Source organism: Lutra lutra, chromosome X, assembly GCF_902655055.1.
Source record: "Lutra lutra chromosome X, mLutLut1.2, whole genome shotgun sequence".
NCBI lineage: Eukaryota > Metazoa > Chordata > Mammalia > Carnivora > Mustelidae > Lutra > Lutra lutra.
Window position 1 is genome coordinate 43,610,480 of NC_062296.1, and position 19,539 is coordinate 43,630,018.

Consider the following 19,539-nt stretch of genomic DNA (forward strand, 5'->3'; position numbering starts at 1 on the left):
GACCCGTGTCAGGCTCCCTGCTCAGCAGAGAGTCTGGTTGGCCCTCCCCCAGCTTGTGTGTGTGTGCATTCTCTCACTCTCTCTCAAATAAATAAATATATAAAATCTTTAAAAAAATTAATCATGACCTGGTAACTGTTGAAGTTGGATGATGCACATATAGGGGTAACACTGTATCATTTTCTATACTTTTTTAAAAAGATTTTATTTGGGGGCACCTGGGTGGCTCAGTTGGTTAAATGTCTGCCTTCCACTCAGGTCACAATCCCAGGGTCCTGGAATCAAGTCCCACATTGGGCTCCCTGCTAGGTGGGAAGTCTGCTTTTCCCTCTCACCACACCCCCCTCCCCCCGCTTACTCTCTCTCGTTCTCACAAAAATAAATAAAATCCTTTAAAAAATAAAATAAAAGATGTATTTATTTTAGAAAGGGGGGAGGGGCAGAGAGGGAGGAGGAGCAGAGAGGGAGAGAGGCAGGGGGAGGGGCAGAGAAGGAAAGAATCCCACTATTTCCTATACTTTTGATTATGTTTGCAGTTTTCTACAATAGAAGATTTTTAAAAATAAATGTTAAAGAATAATGTGGCTGATAATATAGGGGAAACCAAGGATTTTAGTAGAAAGAATCAAAGCACACCTTTAATAATAATCGACATAATGGAAATCTGGGGCTCTTTATTCCACAGTGAAAATACTATACATAATCAAGTAATTAACTGATTAATGTATATAATCAAAAGACACCAAAGAAACAAAAAAAAACCCAAAACTGTACTGCAAAATTACAGATTTTCCTAGCCATTATCAGACTGATTTTACATATAAGTAAGAACATGTTTTCTAAAGTGAGCTAAACTGAATGGAAGTCAAATATGTAAGTTCTAACATCACCTCTCCAATATTTTGCTACAATAACTCTTGCAAGTCACTTAAGAGGCTTAGGGGTTGTTTTCTGATTTACAGAACTGAACTTGAGGAATTACCCTTCCTCACAGGATTGTAGGGAAAAGAGCGAAAAGTTACCAAAAAAATTTTTTTAGAAAACTATGATTAAGCATTTACAATAAGGTCTCATGACACACTATTAAACTCTACATGCAAACATTTTTGTACAGATCATTTCTTGTGGAGTGTTTTAAGACTCACAGAGGACTGTTCATCACAGGTTTCATGTGAATATCTGTAGAAAGCCACAACAGCCAATTCTGCAGTAGTTCTTTCAGACACTGGAGAACACTACACTGAGAAGGCAAAAGAAAACAAAACAAAAAAAAATCATTCATAAAATCATTCAGACACACTTTAGTGTTGAGAACTAACAAATTAAACCAGAGGCTTAAAGATGGACGGGACCATGGGGATGATTGTATCCAGCTACTGCATCTTGCATCAGAGCCCAATAGCTACTACTACAGCCTGATCAGTCTCCAAGAGATAGATGAATGCGAGTACAAGTTTATTGCTGTTTTCTCTACAAGACTGCCCCCCAGCTTATCAGCCCAGGAACAGACTCTTGTTTCTCTAAATTACATTCATTTATAACATATATCTTCAAATACAGTATCACCCACTACTTACTATCTCCCCTCAGAGATCCTTTGAAGTTGCTATGGAAATGAGTTGCCTATCCTTTTCACCCTGTGTCACAACTATAATTTACTCCCTTTTTGATAGTCAAAAAATTTATCTTACCTTCTGTAACTGGAAAACAAACAATTCTAGTCTTTCCTTTCTCAGGCTTTGCCTTGATTTCTCAGGGCCTCATTTACATAGAAACACAGTCTTAACAGAGATGTGCTTAGAGCATTCATGAGGATAAATCTATAAATTTGAAAGCTCTCCACATCATCCCAAAACCTAATACAGGAAACCTTTATTACATATCCTTAACAAATACTGGCCTAGATGCTATCTGAGTATCTCCAGTGATAGGATGCTCACTTCACAGAACAGTTCAATTAATACTTCTTAAAGAAACTGACACCTTGAATTCAATCCACCAATTATTTGAAAGGACCCGCAAAATCTTAGTTGTTTTCCTCCAGGCAAAATATCCCTGCTTCCTTTACTATACCAAGCTAGAAATCATAAAGCCATCTTGTGTCCTTCATGCTTTTCTTCGCCTCCAAATCCTATCATTTTTCTTTCTTTTCAAAATGTCCAACTTTTCCATCTCCAATCCCACTATAACTACCCTTGCCCCGTCCTTCACATCTCTGAGATTACTTTGTCCTCCTAGTCAGTCTTCTTTACTCTAGTCTCATCTTCCAAACCCCAATTCTTTCTCCATGGCTGCCAGACCCTTGTTATTTAAGTACTCTACCCATTTTATCCATCTGCCCTCAAAGAACTGTGTATGGCAAAGGAATACCAGCCTGTAACAAGGTCATGAAAAATATTCAAACTCTTTTCTTTCATCCAGTAACTTCATTCCTGGAAATGTATGCCAAAAGAATGAAGAAATCTGTATTATGAAGATGATCAACATAGTTATCTACTCCTACAAAGAAACAAATTAGAAATAATAATAGAAAAAAATTCACTGTGGTATAACATCTATGGACTATGAATACATTTGACTATATTTGACAAATCTTGTATCCTGGTTTTTAAATTTATTTTTTTTTCAGTATTTCATTTATTTATTTGCCAGAGAGAGAAGGAAAGCACAAGCAGGAGGAGTGGCAGGCAGAGAGAGAGGCAAACACCCTGCTGAGCAAGGAGCCCAACACGGGACTCAATCGTAGGACCCCAAGATCATGACCTGAGCCAAAGGCGGACGCATAACTGACCGAGATACCCAGGCATCCCAGTTTTTAAATTGATATATACTCTTTTTGTAATTATACAGGAGACATAAATCAATGTGGACAGAAATGAGAAAATTAACATGCCACAATGAAAATAGCATTGTTACAGTAGATTTGTAGACTTTTCTCATTCATAATTCTTCAGTGAGAAAAGTTGTTTGCTGATAGACACGACCAGCTAAGCACAAACAAAAGCATTGGAAATGTTTTAATAGACTTTTTAAAATATTATTTATTTGTTATATTAAGCTAAATAATCAAGTTATACAACAGCTAAAATAATAGTCATTAAAAATCCTCATAAACTATACTCTGGTTCCTCTTCAGATCATATAAATCTTTTACCTTTTAAAATCCTCATAAACTGGGCCACCTGGGTGGCTCATTCAGTTGAGCATCTGACTCTTGATTTCAGCTCAGGTCACGATCTCAGTCAGGGTGCAATAGAGCCCCACATCAGGCTCTGCGCATAGCGTGGAGTCTGCTAAGACTCTCTCTCTCCCCCTCTTCCTCTGCTCCTCCCCCCATATAATTTTAAAACAATAATAATAATAATAAAAGCCTCATAAACTAACTGAATCTCTAGCTAATTCTACTACCATGTCACACTGCTGTTATCCTTAGCCACCTACCAAAATGAAAGCCCCTTTCATCACTTATCCTTTCTTTTACTCTGTACTTCTCTGTGATTCTTTCCCCCTTTCATCCTTCTTTCCCCCTTCTCATCCTTCCCAAATCTTTCTGGGCTACAAGGATGGTTCAACATTTGCAAATCAATCAATATGATAGAACAAATTAATAAGAGAAGAGAGAAGAACCACATGGTCCTCTCAATTGATGCAGGAAAAGCACTGGACAAAATCCAGCATCCGTTCCTGATTAAAACACTTCAAAGTATAGGGATAGAGGGAACATTCCTGAACTTCATAAAATCTGTCTATGAAAGACCCACAGCAAATAACATCCTCAATGGGAAAAAGCTTGCAGCCTTCCCGTTGAGATCAGGAACACAACAATGATGCCCACTCTCACCACTCTTGTTCAACATAGTATTAGAAGTCCTAGCAACAGGGGCGCCTGGGTGGCTCAGTGGGTTAAGCCTCTGCCTTTGGCTCAGGTCATGATCCCAGGGTGCTGGGATCGAGCCCCACATGGGGCTCTCTGCTCAGCGGGGAGCCTGCTTCCTCCTCTCTCTCTGTCTGCCTCTCTGCCTACTTGTGATCTCTCTCTCTGTCCAATAAATAAATAAAATCTTTAAAAAAAAGAAAAAAAGAAAAGAAAGTATGATGGCTTAAAATATTAAAAAAAAAAAAAAGAAGTCCTAGCAACAGCAACCAGACAACAAAGAGAAATAAAAGGTATCCAAATTGGCAATGAAGAAGTCAAACTCTCTCTCTTCGCAGATGACATGATTCTTTATATGGAAAACCCAAAAAAGACTCCACCCCCAAACTACTAGAACTCATACAGCAATTCAGCAACATGGCAGGATACAAAGTCAATGTACAGAAATCAGTGGCTTTCGGGGCGCCTGGGTGGCTCAGTGGGTTAAGCTGCTGCCTTCTGCTCAGGTCATGATCTCAGGGTCCTGGGATTGACCCCCGCATCGGGGTCTCTGCTCGGCAGGGAGCCTGCTTACTCCTCTCTCTCTACCTGCCTCTCTGCCTGCTTGTGATCTCTCTCTGTCAAATAAATAAATAAAATCTTTAAAAAAAAAAAAAGAAATCAGTGGCTTTCTTATACACTAACAATGAAAATACAGAAAGGGAAATTAGAGAATCGATTCCATTTACTATAGCACCAAGAATCATAAGATACCTGGGAATAAACCTAACCAAAGATGTAAAGGAACTGTACTCGAGGAACTACAGAACACTCATGAAAGAAATTAAAGAAGACACAAAAAGATGGAAGACCAATCCATGCTCTTGGATCGGAAGAATAAACATTGTTAAAATGTCTATACTGCCTAGAGCAATCTATACTTTTAATGCCATTCCAATCAAAATTCCACTGGTATTTTTCAAAGAGCTGGAGCAAATAATCCTAAAATGTGTATGGAATCAGAAGAGACCCCGAATCGCTAAGGAAATGTTGAAAAACAAAAATAAAACTGGGGGCATCACGTTATCTGATTTCAAGCTTTACTACAAAGCTCTGATCACCATGACAGCATTTAACTGGCATAAAAACAGACACATAGACCAGTGGAACAGAGTAGAGAGCCCAGATATGGACCTTCAACTCTATGGGCAAATAATCTTCGACAAAACAGGAAAAAATACAGTGGAAAAAAGACAGTCTCTTCAATAAATGGTGCTGGGAAAATTGGACAGCTATATACAGAATGAAACTTGACAATTCTCTTACACCATACACAAAGATAAACTCTAAATAGATGAAAGAACTCAGTGTGAGACAAGAATCCATCAAAATCCTAAGGAGAACATAGTAATCTCTTCGACATCAGCCACAGCAACTTCTTTCAAGACAGGTTTCCAAAGGCAAGGGAAACAAAAGTGAAAATGAACTTTTGGGACTTCGTCAAGATAAAAAACTTCTGCACAGCAAAGGAAACAGTCAACAAAACAAAGAGAACCCACGGAATGGGAGATGATATTTGCAAGTGACACTACAGATAAAGGGCTGATATTCAAGATCTATAAAGAACTCCTCAAACTCAACACAAACAAAACAGATAATCACGTCAAAAAATGGGCAGAAGACATGAACAGACACTTCTCCACAGAAGACATACAAATGGCTATCAGACACATGAAAAAATGTTCATCATCAATTACAGTTTCCAGAACTTCTATTCCATGGTAATCTAAACCTATACCTTCAATATTCTTCAACGTATGCTTTCTGTCTTATTATAGTCATATCCTGGCTCTCCCTCAACACCCAAGGACACTGTTTTCTCTGAATACATTTTCTTATTCCACTTCAACATCTGGAAGTAAGCACTGCCCTTGCTTCCCATTGCTAACATGAGAATATAAGCCTCTTCCTTGAGAAGGTAAATATAAAATCAGAATGACTCTCCCTTTAAGAAAAAAGAAATCTGGTTCTTCCCCCACCTTCCATTAAAACTGCTCACAAAGGTAGCACAAAACTTCTGTATTATCAATTTCAAAAGAAACTTTCGGGCGCCTGGGTGGCTCAGTGGGTTGGGCCGCTGCCTTCGGCTCAGGTCATGATCTCAGGGTCCTGGGATCGAGCCCCGCATCGGGCTCTCTGCTCAGCGGGGAGCCTGCTTCCTCCTCTCTCTCTGCCTGCCTCTCTGCCTGCTTGTGATCTCTCTCTGTCAAATAAATAAATAAAATCTTTAAAAAAAATTAAAAAAAAAGAAACTTTCTTTGGTCCTCATTTTTCTGGATCTTCCTGGGATATATGGCAACATTATTCCTTCACTACTTCTTGATATCCTGTATTCCCTTTGTTTCCTTGGCACTACTGTTCTTTTGGTTCTTTTCATACCTCTTGAAAAGGTTCTTTCACAGACTCATCTTTTTAGCTAAGAATACTGAGTATTCCCGAGTTCTGTCCTTGGCCCACCAACTATTTAATTTCCTCTATCCCTTTTTCTCCTCAGACTCCCGTTCTCAAATATATGTATATGTGTATAAATGTATACATAGTTATTAGGTTAGACCATATGAAATTGCCATTGATCAAACATCTTTGACCTATAAAAATGGCAATTTCAGGGGCACCGGGATGGCTCAGTTAGTTAAGTCACTGCCTTTGGCTCAGGTCATGATCCTGGGCTCCTGGGATCGAGCCCCACATCGGGCTCCTTGCTGAGCAGGAAGCCTGCTTCTCTGTTGCCTGCCACTCTCCCTACTTGTGCTTGCCCTCTCCCTCCCTCCCTCCCCACCCCCGTCAAATAAATAAACACAAATCTTTCAAAAATTGACAATTTCGTATGGTTTGACCTAATATTTATAGATAAACAGCTCTCTAGATTGGTGGAGTAAGAGAAGAGTTAAAAAAATAACCCAATTGTAAGATAGGAAGAAAATCACAAAAGGCTGCAAAATGAAGTCCCTAAAAATGCATTAGCTTGGAGAAGTGGTATGTACTGTCACATGAATGATGCTATTGGTCAGGTAGTAAGTACAAGTAATATAAATAAACCTCAAATCCAAGTTATTGTAACAGGTAATTAATAAAGTGCCATTTGAACATGACAAACACTAACCAGGACAAAACATCTTCCTGTAAATGTGGCCAACAGTAAGTGATTTAAGGTGAAAACAATGTTACAAAAGAAACATTGCTTTTATTGTCATTCTCCTGGAATAGGAATAACCATTCTATACAAAGTGGTTCTCAAACTCACTTGGGTAAAACTCTTGGAAGCCACAGTGGTCTTTTTGGAGAATACCCCAAAATGGTAACACATTTTAATTTTATTGTATAAAGTTGGAACAATGTTATTAGCAGAAAATGAGTATGTAATAAATATACAATATGAATGTCACAGGGGTTTTGTTTTCTTTGGCATTACTGTATTCCCAGTGTCAAGAAGGGCATCTAGTACATGGTAGGTTCTCAATAAGTATTTGTAAAATAAGTCTATCTATAAAAATATCAACCACAACTATCAAAGTAAGGTTAAGCACTTCCCACTTTTTTTTTTATTAACACAAAGTTGCCACCTGTTCATTCACTTTGTTGTCTGCTACAAGTGAAAACAATCCAGGAAAATTATATGCAACAAAACCTTTAAAACAGAAAATTCTGTGCATTTACTTTGATCTGAGGATTGCAACACCTCAAGTCCAGGTCCAAGGGAATCCTGCTGAAAAACCACCACTTCAGTATGGGTTTGTAATCATGTACCACTGGCCATAAAACAGTACTTCCTATTCAATTTAAACAAGACAGTTTTTTTTTACCTTGAAATAAATGGTTGATGTAAAGAAGAGCTGTGCTAGATGGTCAAAAAGAAGTGGTTTCATCTCTAGGAATTTAAAAAAAAAAGATTATTCAAGATTCCTTTAATTAATATTACACTGAGTTAAAAGACCCCAAATTTTCATGATACATACCAGAGAAGCTACTAAAAGGAATCCAGGTCACAAGTTGAAGGAACTGTGATCGACAACAGAAGCCATCCCAGAGAGGAAGGCTCTTGTACAGGAATGTTTCACAGGAATAAAACCCCTCCTATAACAAAAGTCAATAACAAAAACTCATATGAAACTCCTCAAAGGGCACCTGGGTGGCTCAGTCATTAAGTGCCTGCCTTCGGCTTGGGTCATGATCCCAGGGTCCTGGGATCGAGCCCCGCATGGGGCTCCCTGCTCAGCAGGAAGGCTGTTCTCCCTCTCCCACTCCCCCTGCTTGTGTTCCCTCTCTGGCTCTCTCTCTGTCAAATAAATAAATAAAATCTTAAAAAAAAAAAGAAAAGAAACTCCTCGGTCCATAACTACTCTCTAAACAACCAGTTTAGGGGTGCCTGGGTGCCTCAGTGGGTTAAGCCTCTGCCTTCGGAGATTGAGCCCTGCATCGGGCTCTCTGCTCAGCAGGGAGCCTGCTTCCCCTTTTCTCTGCCTACTTGTGATCTCTCTCTCTCTGTCAAATAAATAAATAAAAAGTCTTTAAAAAATTAAAGCAAGCTGTTTATTCTGTGCTATAGTTGTTTTACTCTTAGACTAAATTTTTTGTCATCAATATAATAAAAGCCTTGGGTTAGGTCCAGAGTTTCTCACAAAAAGGACCAGATGATTAACATTTGGATACGTTACCATCTTCATCAACATACTTCTCAAATACCATAAAATAGCAATTGGAAAGAAGGTAAAAAGTCAAGTTATGGAATATTTTTAAAGATAAATAAAATGGTACTACTCTGGAGTATATGCAGTCATGTATACAACGTTTGGACGCCTGGGTTGCTCAGTCGGTTAAGCGTCCAGCTCTTGATTTCGGCTCAGGTCATGATCTTAGGGTTGTGAAATCAAACCCCCGTGTCAGGCTCTGCTCCTCCCCTCTGCTCACTCACTCTCAAAGAAATAAATAAAATCCTTTTAAAAACGTATGCAATGTTATAATAGGGCTATAATTTCTTTAGAGGCCATAGACCAAATCCAAACTCTGGGCAGCTCCATCTGAAGGAACACTTGAGTGTGTAGACTGCTTATATTTTCACCAAAGATTTAGGGCTTTCCTTTCTTCCCTGTGTTGCCCTGAGCCTTAAAGAATGGCATGCACCAGGACTCCATCCTAGACTTTCTTTTCATGACATGAATTCTCTGGATAATCTCATCTACAACATAGCTAAAACCACCACCTGTATCATGAGGAGTCCTAAAGCTATATATCAAGCTCAAATCTCATTCCTCAGCTCTAGACTCATTATCTAACTATCTACTGGATACGACCTTTCAGATATCCCATGGGCATCTTTTAAGTCAAATTTCTGAGGCACCTGGGTGGTTCAGTCAGTTAAGCATCTGACTTCGGCTCACCTCAATGACCCCAAGGTCCTAGGATCAAGCCTGTATTGGGCTCCCCACTCAGCAGTGAGTCTGCTTGTCCCCTACCCCTCCCTCTGCTCATGCTCTCTCTCTCTCAAATAAATAAAATCTTCAAAAACGTAAGTCAAAATTCTTTCCTTCCAAGCCTGTTCCTTCTATATCCTCTTTCTTACCGAATGCCAAGCAGGAAACCTAAAAGTTAACCTAAACGTATCCCTTTATCATCATTACCATAATATACATCCAACTTCCAATTCAATGGCTTCACATCAAATCCTTAAGATTTAGTCATTTATTATGCACCTCTTTTGTACCAGGTACCAAGCTTAACACTTGTACAGGAAGAAAAGTTAGACAAGGTTCCCACCAGCTGGGAGCTCATAATATGTGGAAAGACAGATACTGAAAGTGCCATGATACAGGTAAGCACAGTGAACTAAGGAAGCACATAAAATAAACATCTAAACCAGACTAGGGCAATGAGTATAGGCTTCTTTATGGTGCTGATAAATGAGCTGCAGCTTAAAGTACAACTAGGGTTACTTACGTACATGAAATAATTAATTGGCTAAAACGTTAAAAAATATTGTTGATAATGAGAACACAATTATTAACCCTATGAGGTCTATGTTACCAGCTAATTCAATTAATTGAATGCATTCAATTACATCTTCAGTTTGTTCTCTTATAGACCTTTCTTATTTGCATAAATTAACAAATTATTTCCTCAAATCCAACAGTACAAAGATAAACGTCAATTCAACTCAACTCTATTTATAACGAGCTTTGAACTGAGCAAATACTGTTTACAAATTATGCCACACACCAACAAAGGGTATTCAGTGGATATCTAAATAAATTTTAGTAAGAAGTGGTGGAGTATATATGAAGAAAGTGGAATCTTACTTGTAAGAAGCACTGTGCCCTGATGATAGTGTCCAGGAAGTTGGTAAATTGTTTTCCATGTTCATAATTATTCATCTTGTACCAAATGCACTCTGGAATAGAAATATGAAACATAAGTATCTGGGTGAATGACAATAAAAACTATACAAATAATTACCACTTTTCTAAAGTGACGTGACAAATACAAACAAGTAATTAGTCTTACACACCCTAACCAACTTGCACTACAGACTGTAACAGGTAGGTGGAAGTGATAGTGAGATGTTTCTCAAGAACTTAATGATATAGGGAAAGCTTACAGTGAAAAAATAAACTAGTAAAACTGATATATAATAAATGTGATTAGCAGGGCGCCTGGATGGCTCAGTTGGTTGAGCGACAGCCTTCAACTCAGGTCATGATCCTGGAGTCCCAGGATCGAGTCCCACATCAGGCTCCCAGCTCATGGGGAGTCTGTTTCTCCCTCTGACCTTCTCCTCACTCATGCTCTCTCTCACTGTCTCCCAAATAAATAAATAAAACATTTAAAAAAAATAAATGTGATTAGCTTCAGTCACATAGTAGTCCAAAAGACTATACAGGTATGACTTTTAGTAAGTGGTAATCTAATTATATCATATCCAATCTAATGAAAAACTGAGCAGGAAAAGGAGAATTAGCCTGGAACTAACTAAAACCAACTTTAAATACTTCAAGACAGGGCACCTGAATGGCTCAGTGGGTTAAGCCTCTGCCTTCAGCTCAGGTCATGATCTCAGGGTCCTGAGATCAAGCCCCACATCAGGCTCTCTGCTTGGCAGGGAGCCTGCTTCCCCCTCTCTCTCTGCCTGCTGCTCTGCCTACTTGTGATCTCTCTCTCTCTCTCTGTCAAATGAATAAATAAAATCTTTTTTAAAAATTACAAAGAAATCAGTAAATAAATACTTCAAGAGTCAGGAGTTGCTTACCCAAGAAAGAAACAATCCGGTCAACAGAAATACGATCTCTAGAGAAACTGACCCCCTTAGAGGAATACAATGATCAGGCTTTATTTAACTACGGCCTGGATGAAAAACTCCCTTATTGCTCTTTCCTTCAATTCTGTAATTAAGAAATCTTCTAATGACTAATTTGGCTCTCATCTATACTGATGGCAGAGAGGAGATACTATTGTTGGCAGACATGAACATTTTGGTCACCAAAAAGAATTACTTCTATTATAAAATACTAAGCTGATATTCTGACTTATATATTAGTCTTCTCTGAGTGTGTTTAGCACTAGTCTGATGATTCTGGGGCCTGAACAGTAAGTTCCTAGACATATATAGATGAAGATTGTGATGGTCATCAAAATGGAGACACACAGTGAGTTTAGGTGGCCATCCAGCAATGTTTCCTTAACAACACACCTCCTTTCTTATTGTCTCCTAAAATTACAAGGAAAGCATAGCAGCTCTAAATATATGATTATCAGAGAAATAGTTACAGCATATAAAGCCTCCTCCTATTTAGAATTTGTTACCCTTATAAAAGATATGAACTATTTTGTTCCTTCCTCATTCACCTAATGCTTTTAAGTAACAATTTTTACCTTCTTGTAATGTTTGACTCAACCAGTGATAAAGCCTCAGTAAGATAGACTCATCTTTGACACAGTTAAGATAGTGAAGTAACAGAGAGTTGTTCAACACTGCACCCATCTGAGAAGGCAGCTGCAAAGAGATAAGTCAACTGTAAGTATATGAAAAGTAGGTTATAGCAACAAGGAAATCATCAGAAAGCAAATATATAACAAAAATAAAGGGTATGAAAATCAAATGAAAAATGCAGATAAGCACATGGTCCAGTCCCATACCTCTAAGCAGTGGATGTTCTGTAAGAGCTGAGGGAAGCTTTTAAGCTGTTCTAGTGGAAACGATTCATTGCTACTGAGATAATCAGAAAGAGTCCTCTCTTTTTTCCCACATTCTTTAATGCAGCTACTAGAATTTAGCACTGGTATAACTGAGTAAGAATTCCATTTCTAAAGAAGAAAGACAATAAAACAATCTATCAATAGACTAAACAGACTACAAACTAAATGTAAAAGCAATTGTTGAGGTTGTTCAATTAATGAGGTCTGAATGTGGTTTGCATAGAATCCTGGGCAGTTGAAATGTATTTAAATATCTATAATCTCTTCAAACATCTGAATGTTTATTGTTTGGATTTAAGAAAAGAACATGCACAAATCATCTGGGCTATTAAATACTTACCCTTTTTACAGGACGGACTTGACCTGGACCTAACATCAATTTTAGAGGTTCAGGAGGGGGTCCCTGATTCCTTTGCCTCACAGCAAATAGAGCTGCTTTCCACAAATTCTCTGAATTCTTAAAATAGATCTATAAAAAATTGGATTAAAGTTCATGAGTAGGTACCCATAACCCAAAGCAATATAAAATCCCAAACTCTTCATTAACTGAAAGCATATTAATTATGAAACATTTTGCAGCCATGCAAATTCATTTAGGATTTTTTCTGATCAAGAATCTATTAAATACATCAAATAGAATCAAAACAAAGTTCCAATCCCTAAAAAAACTTTCCAGAAACAGTGCTGCAATACTAAATCTTTTTTTTTTTAAGATTTTATTTATTTATTTGTCAGAGAGAAAAGAACACAAGCAGGGGAGTGGCAGGCAGAGGGAGAAGCAGGCTCCCTGCCAAGCATGGGACTCGATCCCAGGACTCTGGGATTATGATCTGAGCCAAAGGCAGATACTTAACCGAATGAGACACCCAGGCATCCCTGCAATACTAGATCTTAAAACAGTATGCTGTAAACATTTCAGTTCAAATGTGCAAATTGACTTAATAAAAAATAACACATTTCAATCTCAATATGATTTACCACTCCTTAATCCCTTACCTTCTTCCTTGCAGGCAAAGTTACAGAAATCAACGTAGGAGCAAAGAACTTATACAACGACAATAAAGCCTGGAGATGAGGCTGCATTCCCTGAAATGAAATAGGAAAATTGAAAATTTTCAATTTTCAAGCCTATGGCATAAGGAAAAAAGTAATGATAAAGTAAACAGATTAAGTGCCCTAATTTTACTATGTGATATGGTATAGGAAGATGATATAGAAAATCAAAGAATAGGGGTGCCTGGGTGGCTCAGTCGTTAAGTATCTGCCTTTGGCTCAGGTCATGATCTCAGGGTCCTGGAATCGAGCCCCGCATCAGGCTCCCTACTCAGTGGGAAGCCTGCTTCTCCCTCTCCCACTCCCCCTGCTTGTGTTCCCTCTCTCATAGTGTCTCTCTCTGTTGAATAAATAAAATCTTTTTTTAAAAAAGAAAATCAAAGAATAAATAACCAGACATTTAAATCAATGGTCATAAAACTACCCTCGCCAGCCTGTGGACTTCTCTTTTATGACCTTTTCTCCTACTTTACTTCTTATATTTTCTCTCTTCTTCTCTGTCCATGCCTTAGGTCTACCACTTATACTGCTAGCATGGCTTACATTCACTGGTAGCATACTCAGGACTCAAAGTTGATTCATTCTTGATTTAGACAGAAAGGTGGGAAGACAAAAAGGGAAGCCAAGAAAACAGGGCAAAAGAAATATTAAAATCTTATTATCATAGTTCCTGGAAAATTAACTAGGAAATCCAACAACTGCAGTGGTCAAGCAGCTTGATAGAACTAAAACAAGTCTTAATATAAACATTAATATTATAAAGACAGAAGTCTTTACTGCTGGATACCTGTGTTAGATTATCTGGCTATCCAGAGAAAGCATACCACTAAAATGAATTCCAAGAAAATAACCAAACTGCTTTTATTATATTACAATTTTGTTGAATCAAATACTGTTCAAAATAAGGAAGACAGAAATGGGGCTTAGAAATACAGTATTCTTATTTTTATAACAGCTTCTTTTTTTAAGATTTTATTCATTTATTTGACAGAGATCACAAGTAGGCAGACAGGCAGGCAGAGAGAGAGAGGGAAACAGGCTCCCTGCTGAGCAGAGAGCCTGATGTGGGGCTCGATCCCAGGACTCTGGGATCATGACCTGAGCCGAAAGCAGAGGCTTTAACTCACTGAGCCACCCAGGCGCTCCTATAACAGCTTCTTGAAATTAAATTTGTTATAACAAAACCAAAATAATCCAGTTTATCTATGCTGAAATACCTTCCAATCTCTGTACTCATTGTCAATTAGTATAAGTGTTTGTTTTGACTGGGAACGTTCTTTGATAGAGCAAATATTTAGTAGAGGAGAGACCTTTAGCATTTATTGTCTAGTTAAATGAATATATCTTAGTTGTTAAAAAGTTAACATTCTCTGCTTTTTTAAAAAGAATTCCAGTTAAACATGGCATATTGAACATATGGATTTAACTCTGGGTCCTCCCAAAGCCCCACTGAAAACTAAAGGAATGAAAAAGGCATAAAGCACACATTCGAAGAGAACAAGAGAAGACACAACAGCAAATGAAAAGATCCCTAAAAGATTTTAGAGCCTAGAATGAAAAGAAAATGGACAAAGAGTAGTGAATTTAGCAAAACAGAGAAAACAAAACCTAAAGTAGCAACAGAAAAAGGCTCAAAAGCAGCAGATTCAGGTTTGAGAACTCTCAAAAAGGCTCAAGAATTTGAGGGACCAGATACCTCTGAAAAGTGGAGGTAGCAGAATTACAAGAGGCAGAAAACAGGATTGGTTGAAAACCTAAGAAGTACAGCCCCAAATTCCTTCCTCACCCCCTTTCAGGGGGCTAGTAGCCAAGTTTATAACCTATGATGGTAAATTTTATATGTCAACTTGGCTGGGTCCCAGAGTGCCCAGATATTTAGTCAAACATTATTTGGGGTGCACCTGTGAGAGTGTTTTACATGAGATTAACACTTAAATTGACGGACTTTGAGTAGACTGCCCTTCATAATGTGGGTGGCCCTCATTCAATCAGTTGAAAGCCCTTATAGAACAAAAAGACCAGCCTCCCGCAAGCAAGAAAGAATTCTCCAGCAGCCTACTTAAAAGACTATCTGTAACACCAGCTCTTTCTGGTTCTACAGCAGACTGCCTTTGGACTCAAACTGAAACATCAGCTCTCCAGGGTCTCTAGCCTGTTGGCCCCCCACAGACTACGGACTTGCTAGCTTCATGATCATACAAGTCAATTCCTTATAATAAATACCCTTCTATATATCTATACATGCATCCTATTGGTTCTGTTTCTCTAGAGAAGCCTAATACAACCCCTAGGCAGGAAATAAGAGAATTCCTCTCCGGGGAAAGTGACACAGCCATCTATGGGGCTCCCTAGTGAAACATCAAGATCCTACAATGAACAAATCCTGCTCACATGCAAAACCTTCCAATCACCACTTTAGTTCTTTACTATTAAATATGGAAAAACAAGGTTTGCCAGGCATTTGAGAAGGCCTCTACTATGAAAGACCAAACTAACTAAAGAAAGGAATTCTGAGGAAGCAGAGACAAAGCTGGAAATAGGGGGAAAAAATCATAGCCCAAGTCACATAGGCTCATGCTGGGCAGAGAGGAGAATCCTAGAAACCATTCTTACCAACCCTCAGGGGAGAGCTAACTCCCCACCTCTGTTCCAAAAACTGGTCTCAACAGAGCCTGGTGTATGTATGGATAACAACATGCCTGCTCCACTTCCCACCATTCATGTTTGCCTCCAGAAAGACAATTTCTGTATTTTGTTTCATTCATGGATCAGGAATTATGGGTATGAATGGGTATAGAGGAAATACATGCCATTGCAGGTGTCAGAAATTCACATATTCAATTTATTTGCTCTAACATGCAGATTATGCCTGTAACCACTAGACATGTTGGGTTACATGTAAGCACACTATGCCTTCTTGGTTTGATATTGTTGGACTTAACCAAATTCACCAAAATTCAGCTAATTAAAACAATTATAAATGCACCTTATAGGGGTGCCTGGGTGGCTCAGTTGGTTAAGCGTCTGCCTTTGGCTCAGGTCATGATCACAGGGGCCTGGGATGGAAGCCCACGTCAGGCTCCCTGCTCAGCAGGTAGTCTGCTTTTCCGCTGTCTCTGACCCTCCCCCTTGCTCATGCTCTCGCTCTCTCTCTCTCTCAAATGAATTAAAATCTTTTAAAAATGCATCTCTATAAATGGCCATTGAGAATGGGATAATTTAATAATATACTATATAAAATGTTATTAATGAAGTCATACATTCAATGTCTGGGTTTAAAATTTTTTATACAATCATGTACTAAATCATTTTCTAAACTTGAACATATGCTGTTGTTTCAGTTAATACAAATCAATAAGATCTTATTTATGCTAAGAATTTTCAGTAGTCCTCTGAAATACTTTGCTGTTCACATGGAAAAATGTACAACTTTTTCACCATTCATATTATTGTGAAATACAATTCAATTTGGACAGAAACATCACTGACATCTTCAGAGAACTTAGAGAAGATATTGCACTGATAGAACCAAAACAGGGAGCTATGAAACAAGAATGATCGTTGAATTGTCCTAACAGGAAAGCATGTTACATGCACTGGAGAAGCATGAATGTGCACATGTGTTTGTGCTTTTCATTAAATTTGAATGCCTTCAGTTAGATCATGCAGGCTCCAACAGTTAGGATAGACACTACAACTTCCTACTGTTTCATACTCAAAGCTTCATAGACTTCTGTTACCTGACAGGTATAGTGGAAATAACAATGTAAGAGAGCTGTAAGGACAAGAGATAACAGTCAGGGAATATACTGAAGTTTATGTGTCTAGAAAGGAATGCTTTCCTAGATCATATCCACAAAAACTTAAGCAAACAAACAAACAAACCAGCCATGTTACTTAAATAGAGGAAGTTTTTAATTACTCCCTGACACTTGTTTTCCAGCCATGGCAACCCAGTTCCCTAAACAGTTTTGCTGTTTGCCATCTATGTGTCTTTATTTATGCTGTTCCCTCTGCCCTTCTCTTCCTTCTTGGCCTAGTTAAATCATATTAATTCCTTAAAATTTCTCTCAAGCATCACCATTCCTTCTTGAATCCAATCTTACTCTGATTTTTTATTCCATTGACTAAGCTCCCCAGACAGTAAGTTCCTTGAAGATCATGACTCATTCAATTTTATATTCCCCAAAGCCCAGTAACACAGAGTACACTGGCCAATTTTAGGGCTTTTTAATACTCACCATTTTGGCCTGAAGATCAAGCAATTTTCTCACCCGAAATGGTTTAACTAGAAAAGGTAAAAAAAAGTACAACACATGGGGTTCAAAATAAAAACAAACTATGTGGCTCATATAGCACCTTCTTACAACACATCAAAAATATAAACACCCTGTTCAGTTAAACCAGTAAGCAGATGCTCTAAAAGTACTAAAATACAATTCCCACAAAATCTTGACATAGAACTAATGCTACTAGTTAACTTTGTAAAGGCCAACACAAATGCTAATTCTACAGAGTAAATGTAATACAACTGGAATGAAAATACTCACCATTCTCTTTTTTGGTAAGTAAATATAACAAATGGCAGACATAAGGGCACTGTTAAAATATGAAAAATTTAAAAAGAGAAATGACAATATATCTTGAACAGAGTGGCAACACATTTTCCTCAAATGTCAATTTTCTACTGATTAAGTAAAAAAGGCTTCAGGATTTTGCTGAACAATAGTTCTAAAAGCTTCCATTTTTCATACTACAACATAGTGGTAAAAGCCAATAGTGTTCATTGGTATCTCATTATACCATTTTAAGGTACTTTTGGAATATAGAAACACTGCAGACAACTTGGAAAACAGAAAAAGATCCTCTAATCTAACAAAAATTCATGTATTCCCCCCTCCAGTAGTCCATATTTATTATGACATAAACTTAAAACTTTTATCTTGATTCCCCACTTAAAAGCATTTTCCTGGGACGCCTGGGTAGCTCAGTTGGTCAAGTGTCTGCCTTTGGCTCAGGTCATTATCCCAGGGTCCTGGGATAGAGCCCTGCATCAGGCTCCCTCCTCAGCAGGGAATCTGTCTTCCTCTCCCTCTGCTCCTCCTCCCTGCTTGTTCTCTCTCTCTCTCTGTCAGATAAATAAAATCTTTTTAAAAAGCATTTTCCTGGGCACCTGGGTGGCTCAGTGGGTTGAGCCTCTGCCTTCGGCTCAGGTCATGATCTCAGGGTCCTGGGATCAAGCCCCACATGGGGCTCTCTGCTGGGCAGGGAGCCTGCTTCCCCCTCTCCCGCTGCCTGCCCCTCTGCTTACTTGTGCTCTCTCTATCTCTCTCTCTCTAATAAATTTTTTTAAAAATCTAAAAAAAAAAAAGCATTTTCCCAAGTTGTTTAGTCTTCAAATGATCATTTTCAATGATGTTAGTATTCCAGGGAGTGGATATACCATAATTTAATTAACCATTTAGCTCTGTTTGGCAAATAACATACATGCAACAAATTTGTTACTTAGGTTACTGAATGATTGGTTCCTTTGTACCGTTTCATTTTTGAGGGTCCACTTGTTGAGGTTTTATTCTAGACCATGGGTCAGCAAACTACAGTTCATGTTTTAGTGAATCAAGTTTTACTGGAACATAGCCACACGCATTCATTTATGAATTATCTATAGCTGCTTTCTGACTACAACAGCAGAGCTGAGTAGTTGTGACAGAGTAACAGTTGTGACAGAGTTGTGACAGACTCTATGGCCCACAAAGCCTAAAATATTTACTATCTGGCCCTTCACAGGAAAAGTTTACCACTACCTGTTCTAGAAAAAAACATAAGAGAAAATCTTTATGACCAGAGGGTAGCACTTTTTCTCTTTCAGAAAAGAAAATGATAGCTACAAAATAAAAAATAAAGGAAAACCCTCCATAAATTAGAGATCGTTAAATTAAGAACACCTGTTTATCAGACAAGGCAATAATCTACCACAGTGATGAGTAAACAACCTGTGGGTCAAATCCAGTCCAGCACTGGTTATTATAAATAAAGTTTTATTGAACACTGTCTCAGTTGCTTATGTATTGTCTATAGCTACTTTCACACTACACCAGTGGAGTAAGTAGTTGTGAGAGGTAGTATGGCCCTTACATCTGAATATTTACTTCCTGGCACTTTAAGAAAAAATTTGCCAACACTTGCCTTAGATGTTAGGAAATCAAAAAAGTAAATTATGTATTGGAACTAGAGAAGACAATGAAAGCAAAGACTTTCTTTATACAAACTTGTATCACGAATCTAAACTTTAAAGTCCAAAGTACAGCATTCTATATTGCCTATTCTCTACTTAGAAGTGGTTTCAGATTCTGGACATACTTGTTAAGAAGCATGAATTTAGATAC

At 38.1% G+C, this 19,539-nt stretch overlaps 1 protein-coding gene across 1 annotated transcript in view; it reads right to left on the bottom strand.

Annotated features, from left to right (window-relative positions):
- CENPI (centromere protein I) overlaps positions 1-19,539 on the bottom strand; it is a 78,479-nt gene that overhangs the window by 33,423 nt on the left and 25,517 nt on the right. The window contains exons 6-15 of the mRNA XM_047716135.1: positions 17,704-17,752; positions 17,395-17,441; positions 13,097-13,186; positions 12,441-12,569; positions 12,041-12,208; positions 11,777-11,897; positions 10,207-10,298; positions 7,870-7,987; positions 7,717-7,781; positions 1,146-1,240 (exon numbers count right to left, since the gene is read on the bottom strand). Of these exons, the coding sequence (XP_047572091.1) occupies positions 1,146-1,240; positions 7,717-7,781; positions 7,870-7,987; positions 10,207-10,298; positions 11,777-11,897; positions 12,041-12,208; positions 12,441-12,569; positions 13,097-13,186; positions 17,395-17,441; positions 17,704-17,752 (974 nt within the window). The remainder of the gene's footprint in view (positions 1-1,145; positions 1,241-7,716; positions 7,782-7,869; positions 7,988-10,206; positions 10,299-11,776; positions 11,898-12,040; positions 12,209-12,440; positions 12,570-13,096; positions 13,187-17,394; positions 17,442-17,703; positions 17,753-19,539) is intronic.